Genomic DNA, 22,489 nt, shown 5'->3' with positions numbered 1-22,489 from the left:
ATTATGTTATGGTCCTCATGAATTGTTGCTTATCGGAGATTAAATTCGAAGCATAATTGACGATATTCCAAAGGTCAGTGGCTGACGCAAAGAGAAAGCACATTAGATTCTCTCTCTCTCTCGCGTCTTTGTTGCCGTTGTCGACACTTGACAGGTGTGACCTTTTTTTTTTTTTTTTATCTTTTTTATCTTTCGGCTAATTGTTGACGACTATGACTTTGATAGTGCTGCCTTCTTCTTCTTCTTCTTCTTCTTCTTCTCAGAATCTCTCTCCGATTCTGCAATTTTGATTGTTATCGATGCTGGGTTTTGAGCGAGTGTCCCCACTTTCTGGTTCTTGAATTGGTGGGTGTGGTACTCTGAAGTGATCATAATTTGGGAATATGCTTTGATCTTTGCCTACTTGATCTTGGGTTTTGGGGCTCTAATCTTTGTGAGGAGTTTTCGGGATTTCTTATTTTTCGTTTGGTTTGTCAAGCCTATTTCTTTTGAGTTTTTGGTTTAAGCTCGTGAATTAGATTTCCTCTGGTGGATATTTGAGAATGCTTTGATATTTGTCTGACTAATTTCGTTTTTCTGAGCTTTAGTCCTTGAGTGCTTATTGGGTTTTGCTGGGTTTTCAGAGTAATTTTGATTTTTCAAGCGTTCATTTTTGTGGGTTTTGTAGTTTACGTTCGTGAATTGTAGTTCAAGTGGTGGGTGTTTGCGGGGTTCATGTAACTTACAATGACTCTGGGAATGCTTTGATCTCTGTCTGACTAACCCTTTTTTATTTATTTATTTTTTTTATCCTTGAGTGGTTTGTTCGGTTTTTCTGGTTAATGTATTTTTTTTTTCAAGCTCTAATTCTTGTGGGATTTCTTATTTCCATTCATGAATTAAGACTACTTCCCATACTTTTCTATGTTAATTACATTTTTTATAAGCCCTTTCTGTACTGGTCTTCCAAGTTTTTGCAGGTTTGTTGTTTAAATTTGGATGCTGATGTACACATGCATATGTGGTTGTATATCTATTTGTCATGATGTTTTTTTCACGACGTGCATTTCCCTTTAAATTGTGTTGTGGACTTGATAATGGATTGATTTATGTGTTTTCTGTTGTCTAGGAAGATCAAAGGTGGGGTATACTTTTGAGAAGGTGTAAACCGTAGATAGGCATGGCTAATAATGCAGCAGCATGTGTTGAGAGGGCGACAAGTGACACACTGATTGGTCCAGACTGGGCAATAAATATTGAACTATGTGATATAATTAACATGGATCCTCGGTATTGTTCTTTTTATATCAATTATATGTTGATAATTGTTCATTGATCAGTTACTATGTTGATCAGTGGCCCCAATTTCGTGAAGACCAAAACAGTCAAAACATATAAATGTCAAATGTTTCATCGGTACTAATAATTGTTCAAATTGCATTGACTTCATGAAATTGTTGCCATTGGCAATTTGTCCAACCTTCAGTGAGTAGTTTAGTTATTTTTTGCATAACCTAACATTGCAATGAAACCTACAAGTGAAGTCTCTTCAAGTCCTTGATATAGACTACTTTAAGAAACTTGGACTAAGGCTGTCTCAAGAAAGTGAGTTTTTGCATTTGTCTTGAGACTTGATATTTTCAGGATCTGGCTAGTTGAGATCCTGGACAGCAAGTACGTTTCTTTTAGAATTAAAGCAAAAGCCACCTGGTATATAAATGAACAAGAGTTTATTGCTTTATTGGTAGAGTTTTGCAGCTGGAATGGAGACCCCTCTAGGTTTCTGAGGAGAATAAGGAGATTTTTCCTTTTTCTTTTTGATGCGCAAGATGTATGTTAAGAAGACAATGAAAGGAGCCAATTTAGATCTCATTGTATAAAAATGAATTGAACCATGACATCTATACTTTCGTATTGGAAGTGAACTCTCTCTCTCTCTCTCTCTCTCTCTATACATGCATACATACATATATATTTATATAAATCTACTTGTGTGTGTGCGTGTGACAGTTTGAAGCCTATACATTCATCAATACACAAGGCATAACAAAATCTTGCAAGTTGAGAGTCATTGGAATTGACTAATTGGTAAACATTAGTGATAAAGGACATTAAAAACAAATATTTTGGAAAATAATATTCTAGGCGTAGAAATAGGAATTACTATTTTTTTTTTATTTCTTTTGTTTCCATTAGTTTGTAGAATTCTAATTAGATTAGGGTTATGGAATTCTAATTGGGGTAGGATTATAGCTATTAGTTGTGTGTGTGTGTATATAAATATGTTTAGGTTGTTACTGAAAGTAGTCTCGATTGCCAATATGGATTTGAGAATTTATTTTATGCTTAGTCTTGAGTTTTTCTTGTATTTCTTTTGGTTGTACATCAATTCATAGCTGAACTATCTTTCTGTTAGATCATTCCCCATCAATTAGGGAATGCTTCCTCAGTCCAAATGATAAAATATAGGTGAATGGACTTTGGAGTCTACATGAAGTTTCCTTCATTCCTTGCAAGTTCCATTGGAGTCTATTCAAAGGGTCCTTCATCCCTTGAAAGATCCTTTTTTTTTCTTCCTCGGTAAAATTCAAAAAATCCATTTTCATCAAATGATTTGTAAGCAAAGAAAGGCTAAAAACCATACACTCTTCCTACAATTCCTTGCCCTACCATTCCACCACTCATCACATTGGCTACATCCTTGCTGAACATGCACCCTGTCTTAAAAAAGCTGAGATCAAACTCCACAAATATCTTGCCACATTAATCATCGTCATCATAACTTCACCTTAACCTAGCCAAGTTAGGGTCGGTGGCATGGCATTCATAATGTTGACTAACTTCTAAAAGTCACATTAACAACACAAATCAATGCAAAAGACTAATGTGGAAAAAGTTTATACAGGATGCCCTTTTTGACGTAACCCTCTAATGAGGGAATAATGAGATAAAGTTCCAACACCATTTTTACTTGGAAAAGTTACATGAGATGGTGGGGAATGAAGATAATTGATGTGTTTCATCACATAATTGAAATTATGAAACTAAGTGTACAACATGGAAATACGACTGAAATCTCTTGCCACAATATGATGAATGAGATGTATAAGAGAAATATACTATCATAATCTACAAAAGCAACATAAATTCTCAATCATAGATTGCCTCAAATTTTATGGTGAAGATCTTGTGATGCCCCAGTAGGACATTGTAGACATTGGGATTTGTTCCCTATATTAGCTTGTGTTGGAATCCAAATAAGTCACCTGCAAAAAAAGGAACAGAAAGAAAAGTTCAATATCTTTTCATCTCCTTCATTCCTTAGAAAGAAGGTCGTTTCGGAACAATGTAGAAGTCCAAATGCCTCTCGGTAATCTCCAAATAAATTTTCCTAGCTCTCTCCCTTCAAAGCCCCTTATAGGGACTTCACTTCAAAAAGAAGAAAATAAAAAGCTTTAGGAATATCTAGTACATCTCTTTGGGATATACCTGCAAGGAGAGGCCACTAACACATTACACCAAGTTTCCATATTTTTTTCATCAAATCTGAAGATCTGGCTCTCTTTTGAGTTGAATACTGCTATAAAAGAGACATCCATTAGTTTATATGCATCTCTTAATTACTCTATTATTGTGTTTGCAAATATGAAATCAAGAGTTCTTACTAATTGGGAAATTTTAAACCTATTTAAAATCTTTTTCGGGCATAGAACCTAATAATATTCATGAATGGGCTTAGGGCCCATTCTAACAAATATAAAAAATGGAAACTGTCCTTTAACTTCTGGCATACTAATAGTAACTACATATATTACATAGGATTAAGAATCATATTGGTCCTAATTCTCCCTGCATCAAAGCAAAATACTTTGAACAAGTGGCATGTCAATTACTTAATTTATTCTTTTCTTTTTTTCACACTTGATGCTTTCTCCGCTGCACCAAAAGAACTTGATCTTGCTGTTTATCAAGCAAAGATATGCAGTTTTGGTGTTTTGAAGATGCAATTGTAAGTGTATAAGATCTGGAAGTTGATGTGACATGCATTGATTGTTTAGAAGTAAAAAGTAAAAAATCACAGAGTCAAGCTTCTTCTTAGATCATTGGATTTGTTTGGAATTCCAAATCAATATTTGAAATGGTTTGCAAACCTTAGCATCCTTGTGAATGATAGAAATATAAAGTACCTTTGTTCTGTGGTAACTAGGTTTATCAACTTTAGTATCTCAACAATCACATAGCTTCTTGCTTTCTCCAACAGTGACAAAATTACAGTCTTCATTTCTCTCCTATGAATCTTCCTAATCTGTAAAGGAGGAGGAAAAAAGGCAGGCAGTATTTTTGGCCGAAATCTTGACCTGTAAACTTCAAAGTTTTTCAATATTTCTTTAAACTTATTTACAAAAAAAAAAAAACAACTTTACAAATTAACACTCCAATCAAGCTTATTCCCTAACTAAAGCTCCCTCTGTCACATCAAAGCCATCTCGTTGTCTAACACAGAAAAAATTAGAGAAACACTTTATCCACTTTAACCACTATCTCAATTTTAAAATTTTTGCAGAAACTGCATAGCCAGTATTTTGTAATTTTTAATAGACCACTAGCAGGGTTTCAAAATTCAGCATGTGGGCTGAAATTTCATGAACCCCTGATAAAGTCCGCAGTTCCCTTCATGAACCTCTGAACAAGCCTGTGGTTCCAAATGGGAACTGCTACTTGTCAGTTGTTCATGAACCCTCAAAAATCAAGTTTTCCTGCCTTTGTCAGAAACATTGACTCTATCTGAGGCAGGAACCCCGTTGGCACGGTTTCTGCCTTAGCTAAGCAGAAACTGCTTTCCGCATTAAGCACAAAACAATGGAACTGTTGATGCCGTTATGTCTTTTGACAGAAACAATATTTTGTTCTTTTTCTCTCAGTTGAATGATGAGGTGGCTCAATGTGATGGGGAGAGTTTTATTTTTGGAAAAAGTTTGGTTTCAAGTTTAGTTCTTATTTTTATTTTTTTGCAAATAAGCTTTAGTTTTGAACAAACTTGTAAACTTCAGGCATTTTCCATCGATACACGCTTAGTTATGTTTGATAAAGAAAATCATTGATTGAATCTTTTAATAACTTCATTTTACTACCCTGATATTTATGTATTGAATTACTGATAGAGAATTTATTGCCATTATTTCTCTCCATGGTAATTACCTGTTGCCTTCTGGATTTGATTATTAGAAGAAACATTCCCTTAGGACTTCCATGATGAAAGATTCAAAGAAAGGAAGAGAAATCTTTTGCTCTGTTCACCAAATCTATGAACAGTTCTAGGATACTTGGATAAGGATTTCTTGCAATAGGCTTAGCGTAAGGTTAGGAATTATAGATATAAAAAGGGGTTAAACTTTTGGGTTGGTTTCTTAGTGTGTGGTTCCAAGATTATAAAATTAAGTTCTTGGAAGTATCTGGCTATTGTCAGATCTCCGATCTGACTAATAGGTTCTTCGGTAATTTGGAAGAACCGGGAATGAGTGGGAAAGACAAATATGAGAAAGAGAGGGAATGAGAGAGAGAGAGAATTGAGAGAATTAGGAGGGAAAAGATCAGTGGAATAATCCTCACATGATCCCCATCCTCAGGTGTTCATCTTATTTATGGGAGAATTACAAGTCTAGAGAGTTCTCCTAACTAACTCTCCCAGCCGTTAGGAACAATTAGCCACATGTGGGAGAATTCTACTATCCTTAGAACAACAAAGAATTACAAGTATGTCCTGCCCTTAATTACAGTTAGGTCCCCGGGCTGTGACAACTATCAACTATATATAGGGCTTAGGGCTTGGAATGTTAAATTAAAGGTCACTCTGGTGGTAAAGAATAAGGTGCTTTGAGTTTGCAAATTGTAACTCAAGATTAGCTTTTTGTCAACATGGTGGAGAGAAAAAAGACTTCAAGCATCCTATTATCTTGGATACCATTACTTAAAAATCAACCAGATACATTGTATGAAGTTTGAGGATTGTCACATCAGTATTCAAAATCAAACTCCTTTTTCTCTTTATTTAATAAAACTATTAATTAATATTTATGGGTCGCTCGATATCTCTTAATTTTACAAGGTTTAGGACTCAAAATAAAAAGTATGCGAACTTTGATTAAGTAGGATATTCTAGACCTAATATATCAGGAATCATAACACAATGAGATAACTTGATCCATGATGACCCTTGGCTATGGATGATCCTTGTAGCCCATGGATATAGGACATATAAAATTTATCAACCAATTACTTAATTATAAATTCACATAAAGCATATATAAATGTGTAATCATATATCCTTCTCTATAGGGTTTGCTTGCTTATTGGTATTTCTTCAATATTTATTGTTAATTATTCAAAATAAAGGAGAATGAAATCAGCATCAATATTTATTAAATTTGTAGAATTAAGATGCTTAAATGTTTTTACCTCCCCATTCCTTACCATTTTTAACAATTGCTCTCTATATATGTGTACATGTATATATATATATATGTATATATATTTAACCTTGATGTTGGATTGGGTTGGGATTTCAGGCAAACAAAGGATGCCTTGAAGCTACTCAAGAAGCGTCTGGGGAGCAAAAGTCCTAAAAAGCAGCTGCTTGCTCTTTTTGTGAGTATTTTTCGTGTTCCTGTTCTCCTAGAAATCACTGTCATTGTTTCAACTGTTCAATATGATGTATCTGTTTGCTTTAAGTTGGTCTGATTTTGGATGGGGTAATTATTTACTTTTTTAAATTTGATGGGGTACAATTTATCTTGTTGACGCAGGATATATACATAGATCAACTGGAGAAAATCTAACAAGAAAAAACCTTAAACCTTGTTGCTTAAATAAAAGTAAGAAATTGGTCTGCAATACTACTTGGAAAACAAAAAACAAAAGGAAAAAGGAGACATATTTTGGTATAGATTTATATCTGCCAGTTTCCTTTCCTAGGCTGCTACCATAGAGACAACCATTTGTCATACCAACGATTATTCCTTCTAACACAACCCTCTTCTAACTACCGACGACCTTGATCTGGGAACAACCCTTTGAATCCCGGACAAAGTAGGTGCCAAAGAGAGTGGATATATCTTTTTAGCATCCATCTTACAAGTGATTATGGCGTTCTTGGCTCTTTCACACAAAGGATATTGTGTCACCAATTATGGCAAAGTTTTATCTAATATTGCCATGTCTGGAGTTGTAACACCCCGCTCTATACAGGCGTGTCACTATAAGGAAATTCCCGGGGTTTCTTTTCTTTTCTTTTTTTTTCCAAATCTGTTACTCGCGGCGCCTGTGAGCACAATCTTCACATGCCGATGAAACGATGAAACACTCGTCGCAAAACTACAGCGGGCACCCGCGGTGATCTCAAGAACAATCTCCACATGCAGATATATACCCCGAGAGTTCCAGTCTTACTCGTTTAGTTAATAATAACATAATTTTAACCGAACGAGACAATATAAACACAGCGGAATACTTAATTAATCAAAATGACATGGCCTACCACGTGTTACACACAAAATGTTCCCATACCGTCATATGTATACAACATCAATACTAATTATTACAACATCGTCAAGCGATATATAACATCAATGCTTCCAAAATAATACAACAACAACAACTATCAAACAAACACCACTGGCTCATCTGTCGTGTTCTCGACCTCGCTGTTGTCCCTGACTGGAACGTTGAATGTTCCAGGGGCATAACCCATGTTAGATGATAAACCATCTAAGTGAAGGTATGAAACAGTTATACAATGCATGAAAGACATACGAGCATGGCATACTATACGACAACATGCAAGACACGTCTAACTCGAGATATCACCTTGACATACTTAATCCCTCGAATGCCCCACTGTGGCACACGTTCACCTGGTCCAACGTTAATCCCTCGAGTGCACCGTCGTGACACCCGTTCACCTGGTTTAACATTATTCCCTCGAGTGCCCCAGTGTGACACCCGTTCACCTGGATTAACATTGTCCCAATCTCAAGTAGACCCCATCCTGCCCCATACGGACCCAACGATGCAATTAAACTTGACCCCAAATGATATGAAAATTTACACGCCATGCACCAACATTTTAAAATAAAACAGTTAATGTAATGTAGCAAATATCGACACAATGATCATAAGTAAAAGCCTTGTAAAACAATCTATGTCTATGAGGGTATAACCGCTCACTAGAACCCACCACAAGCACCTAAAAACACTTCCAAGACAAGGAAAAGTTGGAATCAAACCACTCACCTCGAACGTATTCGAATTTGCCTCGATCCTCGTGCAACGCCTTGATTTGCATGACAAATCCCAAATATTTGAACTTATATGCAACCTCGAGCCACAACACTTCCTAAACACCATATTTAATTAAGGAAGTGTTAAAATCCATTTTCCTCAATTTTTCATATTTTTCTCTATTTTTCTCCCATTTTTCACCTTGATAATTCAAAAATAATTATTTCCTTAGCTATTTTCCAAAATATTTCAACACAATAATTCCTAAAATAAATTAACAAAAATACTGGAAGAAAAATACCAAAATGCCCCTATCACACGCGCCTGGCGCGTGGAAGCTAGCGCGTGCAGCCACGCGCGTCGTCTTCTTCCTCAAGACTGGTCACCGGCGGTTGCTCCGATGGCTGCAAAATCGGTACCCCCTTGAAGCTCTTGAAGAATCGATCCCAATGGCACCAAAATCAGGCCGAAACAACACCGTTAAGGCCTTCAAAAATCGATTTACAGGTCCGGCTTGCGCGGTCCGCCTCTAACCCTCGGCCGATTTCGAATAGCCCTCAAACATGCACCAAAATGCTTCAAATCGAGCCCAAAGTGATCCTTGATGCCTCGCGACCAAAAGCCCCTTAATCACTCGCTCAAAATCATTCAAAAACTCAGTCGATTTATGCTTCAAAAGCTCGAACTCGCGGCCTCTATTTATATCAAAAATCCGAGCTTCTTCTGGCCAATAACCGACCATGGCTTGGTCCCCAAGCCTCTTACCGCCGGCTACGACCTTCCCCAAGCAAGCCTCGCCCGTCCCATCGCCGGAAACGGCGGCCACGTGCGGTGGCAGTGCGGCGGCCGTCTTCTCCCTTACGTTCACATTGCAAAGTTTTGTTTTATTGCACTTTCACCCCATGTTTTTATCTAATCTCATTTTAGCCCCTACCAAGACACCCCTGATCTTTCCAAATATATCACCAAGGCCCACAAGTCTTGTACTATTCATTTCATCTTTGAAACTTCCAAAAAATTACCGTTTTGACCTCCCTCGGGCAAATTTGGAAAATTACACTTAGGCCCGGCTAGTCGATTTGACCTTAAATCCATTCGATTCAACCCGAAATCACTGAAGGGTTGTTCTATACATAAAATATTAGTCCCTGACATGCTTCGTTGACTTTTTGGACGTTTCCTACGTCGATTCGGTTTTCTCAGTCCGGTCAACAGCTGTATCGAAAACTGTTCCCGATCAAATTTCTTTTATTACTAAAAATCATGATTCGTGTCACTTGTCGATATTATATCATTTTGCTTGGCTATCTGAGGTTCGGGGTACTCCCTCGAGCCACTTCGGTCTTTTAAGACTGCGACAGTGTGTCCTAAAGCCCTATTCTTTTGGTAATTCCACTTGTACCCTTCACCAAATATTATTTATGACCTTAAATCATTTCTGGGTATTACAGGAGTACTTGTGATCATCTGCAATATATTGCATTGCATTGAAAAACAGAGATTGATGAAGGTTTTGATCAATCTCCATATACTTTTATGAGGTATACATGGGGCAGGGGAACTCCCTTATTTTATATGCTTTTATGGCACTAGAAACTTTCTGAGTACTTAAAAAGTAATCTAGTTTGTGTGGCATGCTAATGCCCCATCTTTTTGGCATGCTTCTTTGGGCCAGTGAGAATGCCTTTCATTAGTGTTCGTGATGATGCATTACCAATACATGGTTTCTACTTTCTGGTTGTGTAAACTAGAACTCTGCCTGCCTCAACTCATAATTTGATGCATTGCAGAAAGTTTACTGCATAAAAGCTAATTGTGAGGCCCTAATCTGTTTTCCTTGAATTGATGTTTCATTTTTTGAATACAATGTAGCTGCTGCTATATCTTCTAATTGAGTGTGGGTGTTTTAGTCAATTAGTTCAGGGTGAACTGGATCAGCTCTTGATGGGATAAGTTGGTTTTAGGTATACTCGGTATTAGACTTGTAAATCAGATCCCAAACTCCCCTTCTCTCATCACATCTTGTCCATATCTTAACTTGCTGGAGTTTAAGTATACTCCATCTCCACTTTATCCATTTTTGGTACTTTCACGAAAAATAATTGGCTAACAGGTTTTTTTGTTTTGGAAATTTCTCATGCAGGTTTTGGAGACCATTAGTAAGAACTGTGGGGAAAACATTTTCCAGAAAATTGTTGAGCGAGATATCCTGAGTGAAATGGTCAAAATAGCAAAGAAGAAGGTTGTGATATATCCTTCTCCATGATCTTGCGTTTCTTTTTTCCTGTCAGATCCTAAAATATTGGACATTTGATACTTGTAATTTTTATATGCAGACTGATTTAAATGTAAGGGAGAAAATATTAATTTTGATAGATACATGGCAAGAAGCATTGGGAGGGCCCATGGGAAGGTACCCACAGTACTATGCAGCATATAATAAACTCAAGGTATTGGTTTTCTTTGTTTTGATTTCTTATTCTACTAAATTAGTTTAGTTCAACAGTAGGCTTTTTTATTTTCTTTCTTCTTTCTTCTTTTTCTTTTTAATTACTTCTGGTTTTATCAACACTATATGTCGGCATTTCTCTTCTCAAGGGATCTTGTGCAAACAAAGTTACACTTTCTTTGTGTTTCTTTAAACCAAATATCTGATTTTTAGTAAATACTTTTTATCACTTCTGGCTTCATCAATTCCTTTATCTCAACCTTTATACTACAGGAGATTTTGCATAAATAAAGTTACAGTTTGTGTTTTCATTAAGCTGATATGTGAGTTTTAGTAAATACTTAAATTATCTAGGTGGAGAAAAGTGATTTGGATGCTCCTCAAGTTGTAAGGAGATGCTTTGCAATGATTATTATTGTTGTATCTAAAAAATTAAGCCCAACAATCTCAGATACATTCTGTAGAAAATTTTTGATTAAGTTTTCTGACAGATAATTACTTTTTTCTAATAATTACTCTGTTTGAATGTTGTGAATTATTCCTTTGGAATTGTTTTTGTAGTATATTAAATTAAGCATCGATTTTGTGGGAGCAGGTTTCTGTTAGTCCTTGGTAACTTACAGATACAATGAATCCTAAAAGGTAAGCTTGGATGAATTCTTAATGATTTTAGACCGATCTTTAATGTGATCTGAATGGGGTCTCGTCCCTTTTACACAGAAAAACACCAGTCTAGCACTGTCGTATCTCACCCCCTCTCAAGCTTAGTATGACTAGTCATGAATCCTAAGCTGGAAAAATGAGGGACGGTTTCTATTGTTGATAAGTCTGTGACTGTTGTTGATGAAGTGGAATCTGGGGTATCATTGGTTGTGGATGATATTGTTCAGATTTTGGACTGAAGGTTGCTCTAGCAAGCTGGAAGAGAAGAGAGCATAGATATGATGAAGAGAGCACAGATCTGGTGGTGCCAGATCTTGACAGAACTGATGTTGTAGGCACTGGATGTGGTGCGTTGGTGCTGGAGACGAGTGCAGCAATGGCAGTCTGCCTAGAAAAGAAGGGGACGACATGAGGGAAATCTGTAGAGAGTGTTGGCTGTGTTGCACAATGCTGAATCTGAGAAAAGAGTCTTCGTGCGACACTGATCTTGAGTCAAAAGTCCTTCTTGGAACTGAGTGACGGTCGGTGAGGGGTCACACAATCTCAGAGTCACGTGATCTAGTGGTGCTAAATGGGGAGATGGCTCAACCAGTAAGGATGACGATGACCGAAAATGCTAGGGTTAGGATTTTGCATATAGAAGTTACAAAATACCTTGAAAAATATTGATATTATTACTCAATTTCTGATGTATAGTATACATATGTATACACAAACAGTATATACAAGAATTACCACCATACCTTTACTATTATATACCTCAACAGTCTATACAAAGATACAATACCCTTGTTAGACCTTCTATTGGATGGTGAACCTGCCCATTCTGCATTTCTGTACCCCCTAAATCCCTCTATGACCATGTTCCTAATATAATAACCACAATAAAACTCAATCAGTTACTGCCATGTTTTCCTAAATCTGTGGAAATACCGTTGGGTTTTTGGGTAGCCAACTATGGTAATAACAGTTTAGATACTTAAATTTTAGACTCCGTTGAGTACTCACAACGGTCAGATCTGACTAAAAATTAATAAGGGTACTCCGAAACTATACCTACATATAGTCAGAAGTCAAAAAACTCACAAATCAAAGTAAAAAGATATTTGAATTATACAGTACTTTGGTTGTTAGGTGCTCCGAACAGTCTGAAAACAAAACCAAGTAAGAGAACTTGTCTTGGACAGTTGGAGGAGACTTGGAGCTTGGCTAGAGTCCCATGTGTGATGACGCATTGGTGGTTGAGATTCACATGGAGACAGAATGTGTGTGTGGGAGTCAGTGTGTTGATCGGCCAATGATCTGGTTTCACTGCAGTGGTTGCTTAGGCAAGCCCAACCTCCAGTAGACTGTTTTGGCCAAAAAGGTCTCTTTGCATATCATTCTTTTTGTAATCACAATCAGTATACTCTGGTAAGATGATATGATATGACCAAATATATAAAATATACACACACAAATAAAAAATATTTTGATAACTTCTAACGGTTACAATAGATTGCAACACACTAATATTATGTAAAATTTACACAGAATGGAGGAGTGCTGGACACTCAGTTATGATCATCTCAGTTTGTGTTTATACTGAGAAAGCATAATATATAGATATTGCATATATAACCCTAATAGTACACAATTACAATAAATATTTAACAGTGTATATATAAAATTACTTCATTTGGACAAGTATATGAGATGATATTTACTGTATATGCTGCTCTTGGAATTTTAATTATCAACCTTTCCAGGTTTTTTGATTGAAACTTCTATCACCTAGGCTTGCTACTTCATGTTTGGAATTGATTTCTTCTGCTCTTATCTAAAAGCTGTTACCCCTAATTAGCTACCATGTGGTAATTCATAGGCTGCTGGAGTTGAATTTCCTCCTACAGAGGAAAACAGTGTGTCATTGTTTACTCCTCCACAATCCCAGCCAATAAGTCACCCTGATTCACTATATGAAGAAGCTGCTATTCAGGCCTCTCTTCAGACTGATGATTCTGGACTAAGGTATCATTTGTGTAATATACGAGGTTTTATCCGTGCCCTGTGCTACCAGATATGCTCTTCAGCCTGGTCTTAGTTTCTATTTCCCTTTGTTCATTAATTTCAGGAAACATGCAATCTAGTTTTCATGCCTTTTTTGTTTTTTGATTTTTTTCCCAAATCTTCTTTTCTTTTTCTGATATTTCCTTTTCCTTTTATGTATTTATTTTTCCCCGGGGGAGGGGGGAGGGGGGGAGCGGGGGTTGTTTTTGTGTTCAGTTTCCCTGAATAGCATTATCCATCTGATTCCAACCATTTTCCTCAAATGATGATTGCCTTTGATATAGACTGGGAGAAATTATATGTATATAAATTACAAGCAAATTATCCATCATTCTGGTTTTAAACTGACTTTTCTAGAGAGCTCATGGAATGGTATAGACTGCCCTAAAATTTATATTTGCCTCCCATGTGGTGATGCGAGGATAAATGTTCTGTTCACTGATTTTGGAGTAGTGACTTGCATTTATCATTGACTATTTTTCACCATCAACATACATGCTGCCATTGAATGTTATCTAGTGTGCTTTTTAACCAAAACTGGTCTCGTTCAAACTTATTCCATGGTTCATTTGTCATGCTTTACTCCCAATGTGACAGGATTATCTTTTGGTTTCCCAATGTGGTGTGTACCAAAATTCTTTCTATATAGATTACTTAGCAGCAGCTTTGATAGATATTGATGAGTTGCTTGTCTGTTTTTGTGCCTTCTCCCTATTTTAATGTGCTTCTGCATAAAATGCAGTTCTATAAATTTTCTTTCGTTTTTGCTTGCTGAACAATTCTATAAAATTTTCAATCCTTGTCTTTATTGTAGCTTGCCAGAGATTCAAAATGCTCAGGGTCTGGCAAATGTGCTGATGGAAATGCTTGGAGCCTTGGATCCTCAAAATCATGAGGTCGCATTAATTTTTCTTTCCTTTTCCTTTGCCTCAAAATTTTTTAGGCAACTTAAAGGCTTTGTTTCTATCTGGCAGAGAAGATTCAGACTGAGTCATATGATTATCTGCCTGGGCAAAATCATACATTTGTTGGAAAATGAACCTTTTTTAATTTTTTTTTTTTAAATTTTAATGTCATTTATTCTACATATCTAAGCTAGCTTAAGTTTCAGCCAAGGATTTTGGATGTCAAATTGGATGACATTCAAAGTAATAAATACAATTTTTTGCAAATAGCATACATTTTTTGTCTCCAATAAATATGGTTATTGTGCCAAATTGTTCTTCTTTGTTGGATTTAATTCATGCTGAAGCTTGTTAGTTACAATGAAAACAACACTAATCCCATTAGATGGGATTGGCTATATGGATTCTAGCTTTCATGTTGATGCTTGTTATATTGAGAAAACCTGCTACATTTCTAACTGTAACTAGTAGGTAATATGGAATTGTAATTGTGATGTGAACCAGCTTTGACCCTTTCAGGACACTTCCCTTGTTTTTCTTTTCACACCAATGGTTATATTGAAAAAGTCACATGGGATAGTGGAATTATAAAATTCTTAATGACCAAAATTGATGTGATTTTCTTGGTTTTATCTCTTTTCTTTTCTTTTTTTTTTTATCACCCATGGATCGTTTACTTTTTAATGGAACTGATATCTTATAACAGTGAAAGTACCTCAACTAAAAAGACAGTCTACTGTTACCTAGCAAAAACGAACAAGCCTTGTGCACGAGACTCCCAATCTGTCGGTTCTAGGATGGTTGAATGTCGTAGTCCATCCTTGTTTTTAGGTCATTTCCTGTTTTGGAGCCATGACAATTAGGTGGCAGCTGTTAATCTCACCATTGCAACAGAATTCCTACATCAACCATATTTCCCATTAAGTGCAAGAATGAAGCTTCTATTTGTCCAGGGGGAGGGGGGTTGAGATACTAAGAGCTTGTTTAGTTTTGGTTTTTGTCTTTTGTACTTTTAATTGTCTTTGTTTTTGCTATTTCTGAAACGGCAAACTTTGGAACATTATTGTTTTCAAGTAGTTTCTATTTTTATATGAAAATGATTTTCGGAACAAATGAAGCATCATTTCATTGTTCTAAACCTTGAATATTTGAGATCAATTTCTGAAACCAATTCGCTAAATGCGTCCCCTTGTTTTTGTTTTTTGCTTTTTTGGGCATTCCAACATTAGAAAATCACTTTTGGAAACAACCACCAAATGCGCCCTAAATCTTTCTTTGTTAATAATTAACTTACTTGGACCAAAGTTGCTAAAGAGGGAAAGTTTGGAAGAATTACAGGTTTGCTGGGCAATGTTGCCTCTAATATTGGGTGGCTTGTTAGATGCTTGGGTCTAGCCTGTCACAGTGGATATCAGCGCTAGTTTGAAATAAGTTTTTGATGGAGGAAAGAACTTGGAAAGCTTTTAGGAGTTGCTCATGAATAGAAATGGGGACTACAAATGGAAAGAAAGCTAGAATTCTGTGAAAGAGCTCACATCAATTCTTCTTATTGCTGGAAAGGTTTGCATGTAACACCTAGAAAATAAGATGTGATTGTGCAGCAGGATGAGTGCTTTCAATCAGAAATCCTTATCATCCGACTGAAACAATTTTAAATTTTCTAAGTGGTTCAAACATTTTAGTCTATTTGCTTTTCAATGTAAATAAAAATAAAGCATCTTTGGCTTCAACTAGAAATATTGTGCTTCTTATGAGGGAATAGTATTTCCTAATTATTCTGGTTCTTATGGCAGGGAATAAAGGAAGAAGTGATTGTTGATCTAGTTGAGCAGTGCCGTTCCTACCAAAAGCGCGTCATGAATCTTGTGAAGAATACTGTGTAAGTTCATTTGTTCTGATAAGAGAGGTTATGGTCCTGATTTTTGCAGCCTTTATCATTTTGAACTTACTATAGACAGCTGCTTCAATCTAGAGATGAAGAGCTTCTGTACAAAGGATTGGCATTGAATGATGACTTGCAACGTGTTCTTCGCCTGCATGATGATATTGCAAAGGGAAGCCTTCCAGTTCACCTGAATCATGGTATTGTGAAGGGAAGCTTTCCAGCTGGAATAGGAACTGTAGAAAATTCAGTTGCACCTATTGTGAACGTAAATCACGAAGATGAAGAGTCAGAAGATGAATTTTCACAGCTAGCACACAGGTGACTTTACCTACTGCATATTCTCCATTTAGCTGATGAATGTGAATGCTTCTGCTAGATGCACATTTACTTTAACCATGTAGTGAAAGATGAAAAATTGGAAATAATATTTTGCTAATAAATGATGATTATTCCAAACATATTTCAAGTTCTGAATCTGTTCATTCCTGTGATTTGAGTACTCATTCTAAGGAATGTGCAAAGTTGTGATTATGAAAGTGGATTAGTTAGATGATAATAGTATGGTTTTTATGAAAGCCTTTTTTTTTTTTTCCTTTCAGTGAAGATCTTTTGATCTCTTATCACAATCCTCACAACTCTCTCTCTCTCTCTCTCTCTCTCTCTCTCACACACACACACACACACACGCACGCACACAGAGCTTGCAGCTGACAGTGAAAATATGGAGTTCATCCGAAATATGGGTTTGGGATCTATAAATAGATCTGTTAGCATGGGATAAGTAATGGTTAACACACGTCAGTAGTCAGGGTTAGTTGTGAGAAAATGTAAAAGAGTTTGCTGGGGTGGTGTGAGTTGAAAGAGGGTTTCCAGTTCTCCTGTTTAAAAACTATAACTTTGTTGATTACCCTCTTTGGGAATATGAATGTAAGTGTATAATGTATTGAGATATCGCATCACATGAAATTGTTGTATTCTTTTTTTTCCTATGGGAGTGATTTCTCTTCGATTTTGTCTGTTTAAAATCCCAACAGGTGGTATGAGATCTTAAAATTTTTCAACACAAGTATTACATTGGGACATCTTGGTAATTTTGAGAAAGATTTTTCTTCAATCCCACACCACTTGAGTCGAGAGACCTCTAGCTGTAGATAAGAGTCATGTTACTTGTACATCATTTATGTACATTTTGGGCTACACAAATGCACATAAATGACATAAATACCTCTCGCCTCAGCGCCTTGATTAAGGGCATTTTAGACATTGGAACATCATTATATAGCCCAAGATGTACACCATGATATACCAATAACATTTTTCCTGTAGATAAATGACCAGTGGGTTCCCTTCCCGCCAACAAATTGCCTGGATGTGGCAGTTTTGTGGGTCCCGCTTTCTCTACACGTGGTTGTGCCACAAACTGCTGTTCCTGAACCCTTGTGGTTCATTTTACTTGAGCAAAAAAGAAAAAGCATTATAGTCTTGCAGTAACAATCTTATCTAATTATACTTTGCAGGTCATCTAGAGGTGCTTTAAAGGGACAGGGCCGACAAACAGCCAATGCTGAGAATGAACATGTAGAAGTCAAGCCAAATAATATTCCTCCCCGACCCTCGTTCCAGAAGTCTACTTCAGATGCTGGAACGATTGACTATCTTAGTGGCGATACCAATAATGCTGAAATATCTGCTGGAACTTCTGGATCCAGAGCATCTGCTGTCCCGAGTAGTTCACAGAACACAGACTCCACCCGACCAGTATCAAGTCCAATACCATCTCCCTCCCCTCCCTCTGATGACTTAAATCCCACTGCGTCCATGTTCAACAGGCAGCTTTTGTATGATGAGCCAGCTCCAGCGACCAAATCCTCTGATCGGCTGCCTCCAGCACCTTGGGATGTTCATGGTCCCAGCACCCTTCCACCCCCACCTTCCAAGTATAACCAGCGGCAAAAATTCTTCGGGCAACAGCAAACTTTCCCAGGCGGTGCTTCTCCCTCAAGTACTGGATCCAGTTCCTCTTACGACAGCTTATCTGGACGCACCCAACATCTCTCTTTAAATCCATCACCTCCAAGCAAACAAGAGAAGCAGGAGGATGCACTCTTCAAAGATCTGGTTGATTTTGCGAAAGCCCGGTCGACATCTTCGTCGGCTTCCAAACCCAACAGATCATTTTAAGTACATACTCCTGCAGAGATAGCACAGAGCATGTGGTACAGTTTTTTTATTTCTACAGCTCTTGATTCATTAGGTTAAATTTATACCATTGGAGACTATGAATAAATTTGCGTAACTCAGAATTCGGGATTGGGATTGGGTACACAGCAAAAGGGTAATGAACTGCTTATTTATATATGTATGTATGTTTGTGTGTATGTGAATCTATGGATGCAGATTGCTTTCTTTGATTCTGATGTGGCCCATTTTGAGCCTTTGTTGTTATCTTTTTTCTATCTTTTACATAGTGAGTGGCTCTGTGTAAGATTGTATGATGAATCAGTTACTTCCTGTTCATGTTTTGTTCATTAAATTTGCTTGAGCTCAAATACATTTTGTAGAGCTTTGTACAATAAGCCAAGTATCTTATAATCTGGGTCTTCGCTCTAGAGCCCAAAAAGACCCAGAAACACTGTTTTGCTTTCCAATGTGCTTCACTTAACAAAGCATAGGAGAGAGAGAGACAAAATGTAAATAGCCTCATCGATCTTTTCATTAATCAGATCTCAATCTTTAAATACTAGCCCTAAAACTAATACATCAAAATTATCAAAATACCATCGTTCAAAATAGCAACACTAGAAAGGAAATAACAAAAGCAAAATACAAATTAACAACTCAAAAGTAAAAATACAATGAACCCAAATACTCTGTTACGCCCCCTCAAGATGGACCATGAGGATTGAGGATGGCCATCTTGGACAGTAATGAAAAAAAGCTGGGAATGAGATAGAGCCTTGGTAAACATATCCGCCAGTTGATGGTGAGACCGAATAGGGAGAAGCTTGATCTGACCAGTTAAGACCTTGTCACAAACAAAATGGCAATCAAGCTCTATATGCTTGGTGCGTTTATGGAAGACCGGGTTAGTAGCAATATGGACAGCAGCTTGATTATCACAAAATAGGATAGCAGGTGCAGAAACAGAAACCTAAAAATCGAACAAGAGCTGGATAATCCAAGTGAGTTCACTAGCAGTGGCAGCCAAGGCACGATACTCAGCTTTAGCTGAGGAACGAGATACAGTAGCTTGCTTTTTAGAACGCCAGGATACCAAACAATCACCAAGAAACACACAATAACCCGTGATTGAACGTCGGGTATCTAAACAGGAAGCCCAGTCAGCATCTGAGAAAGCCCTAAGCTACATAGATGATGTTGCTGGGAAAAATAAACCTTGGCCAGGAGCTACCTTAAGGTATTGCAGCAAGTGATAAACAAAATCAAGATGGGATTGCCGAGGACTAGACACAAACTGACTGAGTTTGTGAACCACAAAAGTAATATTCTGCCGGAAAATAGTAAGATATAACAACCTGCCTATCAATCTTCGATAAAGGGAAGAATCCTCAAGCAAATTACTATCAAAAGCACTAAGTTTCAGATTGGGTATCATAGGTAGAGAAACAGGCTTACTAGCCAAGAGACCTGAATCTTCCAACAATTGCAACATATAATGTCGTTGAGAAAAGAATATACCCTTTTCAAATTGATCAATCTCTAAGCCAAGAAAATATCGCAATTTTCCAAGGTCCTTAAGTTTGAATTGGCTATGGAGAAACAACTTAAGATCATTTATAGCTGTAAGATTGGGGCATGTGAGGATGATATCATCCACATACACCAAAAGAGCCACAAAAGAAGAGCCCGTGCCCTTAGTAAACAATGAATAATCAGATTTGGACTGGACAAAACCAAATTGAAGGAGAGCATTGGAAAATTTTGAAAACCACTACCTTGAAGCCTGTTTCAAACCATAAATTGATTTATGTAACCGGCAAACTAATTTCTCCCTTGTTGAACCAATCGGGATTGGAGGCCTATATCCAAGAGGCAATTCCATATACATTTCTTCAAAAAGATCCTCATTAAGAAAAGCGTTGTTCACATCTAATTACACAAGAGACTACCTATTCATAGCTACAAGAGCCAACAGAATTTTCATAGTAACCAGTTTCGCTACAAGAGAAAAAGTGTCCAAAAAATTCAAGCCTTCTTGTTGGGTATATCCTTTTGCAACCAAGCGAGCCTTATGTCTCTCTATGGACCCATCAGACTTGTGTTTTATTTTATAAACCCATTTACACCCAATGGCATGCTTGTGAGGAGGCAAAGAAGTGACTGTCCAAGTGTGGTTAAGATGCATAGCATCTAACTCAGCTTTCATGGCATCTCTCCAATGGGCATGGGAAACAGCTTAATGATAGAATTAAGGCTCAAAATCAGCTAACACTTGAAGTAGAAATGAGCTATGGGCTGGAGAAAAATTTGAATAAGAAAGATATTGAGATAAGGGATAAGGACTGTTAGTTGAAGGAGGTGTCTTGTGAGAAAGAATGTTGCAATGAAAATCCTGAAGGTATGTAGAAGATCTAATCACCCTAGTAGACCTGCGAATTAGAGTAACAAAATTAGGTAAAGAAGTCGGATTATCAATAGGATCAGGCAAAAAAGAGGAAAGAGGATCAATTGTTGTAGAAAAATCTGAAGGAACAGCCGACAATGGAGCATGAAAAGAAGGCAAGTCAGTGGCTGGGATTGGAAGCACCAAATTAGGAAATGGGTCAACTACTTCATCAGGAAGAGTAACAGAATGAAAAGGGAAAATGTGCTCATGAAATTGCACATCCTGGGAAATGAAAATGGATTTGGTGTGAAGATCGTAAAGTTTGTAGCCTTTAATATTTGGAGGATAACTAAGAAAAATGCAAGCAGCAACCCTAGGATGAAATTTTGATCTATGAGAAGACAATGTGGAGGCAAAACAAAGGCTACCAAACACTCAAAGAGAGGTATAATCAATTGGTGACTGATATAACAGTTGATAAGGTGTTTTGGAATGCAAGAGAGGAGAATGAGTTATATTTATCAGGTAAGTGGCAGTGAGGATACAATCACCCCAGAACTGAATAGGAACTCTAGATTGAAAAAAAAGTGCTCGTGCCACATTTAAGAGATGCTGATGTTTCTTTTTAACCACTGAGTTTTGTTCAGGCCTCTCAACACATGAAAACTGGTGAACAACTCCTTTAGAGGCAACATAATCGGCAAATTTAAGTTCAGGAGCATTGTCTGACCTAAACCTTTTAATCCCCTTATTGAATTGAGTCTTTACCAGAGAAAAAAACTTAGGGATAATGTCCTTAGCTTCTGATTTATTTCTCATAAGGAAAACCCAAGTGTATCTCGTGCATTCATCAACTAAGGTCAAGAAATACTTATATCTAGCATAGGTAGGCACATGATAGGGACCCCAAGTGTCACAATGAATCAAATCAAAAGCATTTTGTGATAGATGATTATGAGATATAAAAGACAGTCTCCTTTGTTTAGCCAAGGGACAAACAAAACAAAAATCATGATCAGTATTATGGAATTGAAGTTGAGGCTTTATTGAATCCAATCTTTTGAAAGAGAGATGCCCTAGCCTGTTATGCCAAGTAGTCTTACTAACATGAGCTACTATGCCCACAGGAATCCCAAAATCTACTACACCAGAAATAGCATCTAAAACATATAAGCCAGCAATCAATTCAACCTTGCCAATCATCTTCAAAGTGTGTGTATCTTGTATTGTACAAGAATGAGAGGTAAAATTGAGACTCGTAGAATTTTGTCTTACCAATGCACTCACTGAAATGAGGATAAACTTAAAATGAGGCACATATAGAACATTGTCCAACACTATATGTGGAGTAAGCTTAACACAACCCATGTATTGAACTAAAATCCATGTGTGGTCGAGTAAAGTAACATAAGCATCCCGAATAGGCTTCAACTGAACAAAAGATGCAAAATTATAACACACATGACTTGTGGCTCCAGAATCCAACACCTAATGGATTAGGATTGCTAAGCAATGAACTGATATTAATAGAAAGACAGATACCTGATGCCTGACCAGAAGAAGAATGGGCATCAGGAATAGTAGACTCAGCATTTTCTTACTTGACAACCGAGAGGTGAGAACTCAGCATGCTCAAAAGACTATGATATTGCAGTGGACTTAGGGACTGCATAAATCCTTCTACTTCTTGAGTCTGAGAGAAGCTAGAGATAGAT

At 37.0% G+C, this 22,489-nt stretch overlaps 1 protein-coding gene across 5 annotated transcripts; it reads left to right on the top strand.

The window, feature by feature from the left end:
- Positions 1 to 18,652, top strand: LOC127800064 (TOM1-like protein 4). 5 transcript variants are annotated; one of them, XM_052334469.1, is made up of 11 exons: positions 14 to 154; positions 264 to 345; positions 1,113 to 1,269; positions 6,546 to 6,624; positions 10,400 to 10,498; positions 10,593 to 10,706; positions 13,233 to 13,378; positions 14,232 to 14,313; positions 16,116 to 16,201; positions 16,295 to 16,525; positions 17,725 to 18,652. In XM_052334469.1, the coding sequence occupies exons 3-11, from the start codon at positions 1,160 to 1,162 to the stop codon at positions 18,386 to 18,388; spliced, it is 1,611 nt and encodes a 536-aa protein (XP_052190429.1). In that variant the 5' UTR covers positions 14 to 154; positions 264 to 345; positions 1,113 to 1,159; the 3' UTR covers positions 18,389 to 18,652. The 5 variants fall into 5 exon arrangements, with proteins under 5 accessions (XP_052190428.1, XP_052190429.1, XP_052190426.1 ...); XM_052334466.1 differs by having other exon boundaries at positions 15 to 154; positions 1,109 to 1,269; XM_052334468.1 differs by lacking the exon at positions 264 to 345 and having other exon boundaries at positions 1 to 154; positions 1,109 to 1,269.
- Positions 18,653 to 22,489: the final 3,837 nt, after the last annotated feature.

Source organism: Diospyros lotus, chromosome 4 (genome assembly GCF_014633365.1).
Source record: "Diospyros lotus cultivar Yz01 chromosome 4, ASM1463336v1, whole genome shotgun sequence".
Taxonomy (NCBI): domain Eukaryota; kingdom Viridiplantae; phylum Streptophyta; class Magnoliopsida; order Ericales; family Ebenaceae; genus Diospyros; species Diospyros lotus.
Note: the sequence above shows the minus strand (reverse complement) of the source record. Positions and strands in the feature narration are given on the sequence as shown.

Excerpts from the sequence above, each read along its gene's own strand:
- LOC127800064 (XM_052334468.1), top strand. The coding sequence starts at position 1,160 with ATGGCTAATAATGCAGCAGCATGTGTTGAGAGGGCGACAAGTGACACA. Across the intron at positions 1,270-6,545 it reads ATAATTAACATGGATCCTCG|GCAAACAAAGGATGCCTTGA; the intron begins GTATTGTTCTTT and ends TTGGGATTTCAG. Across the intron at positions 13,379-14,231 it reads ACTGATGATTCTGGACTAAG|CTTGCCAGAGATTCAAAATG; the intron begins GTATCATTTGTG and ends TCTTTATTGTAG.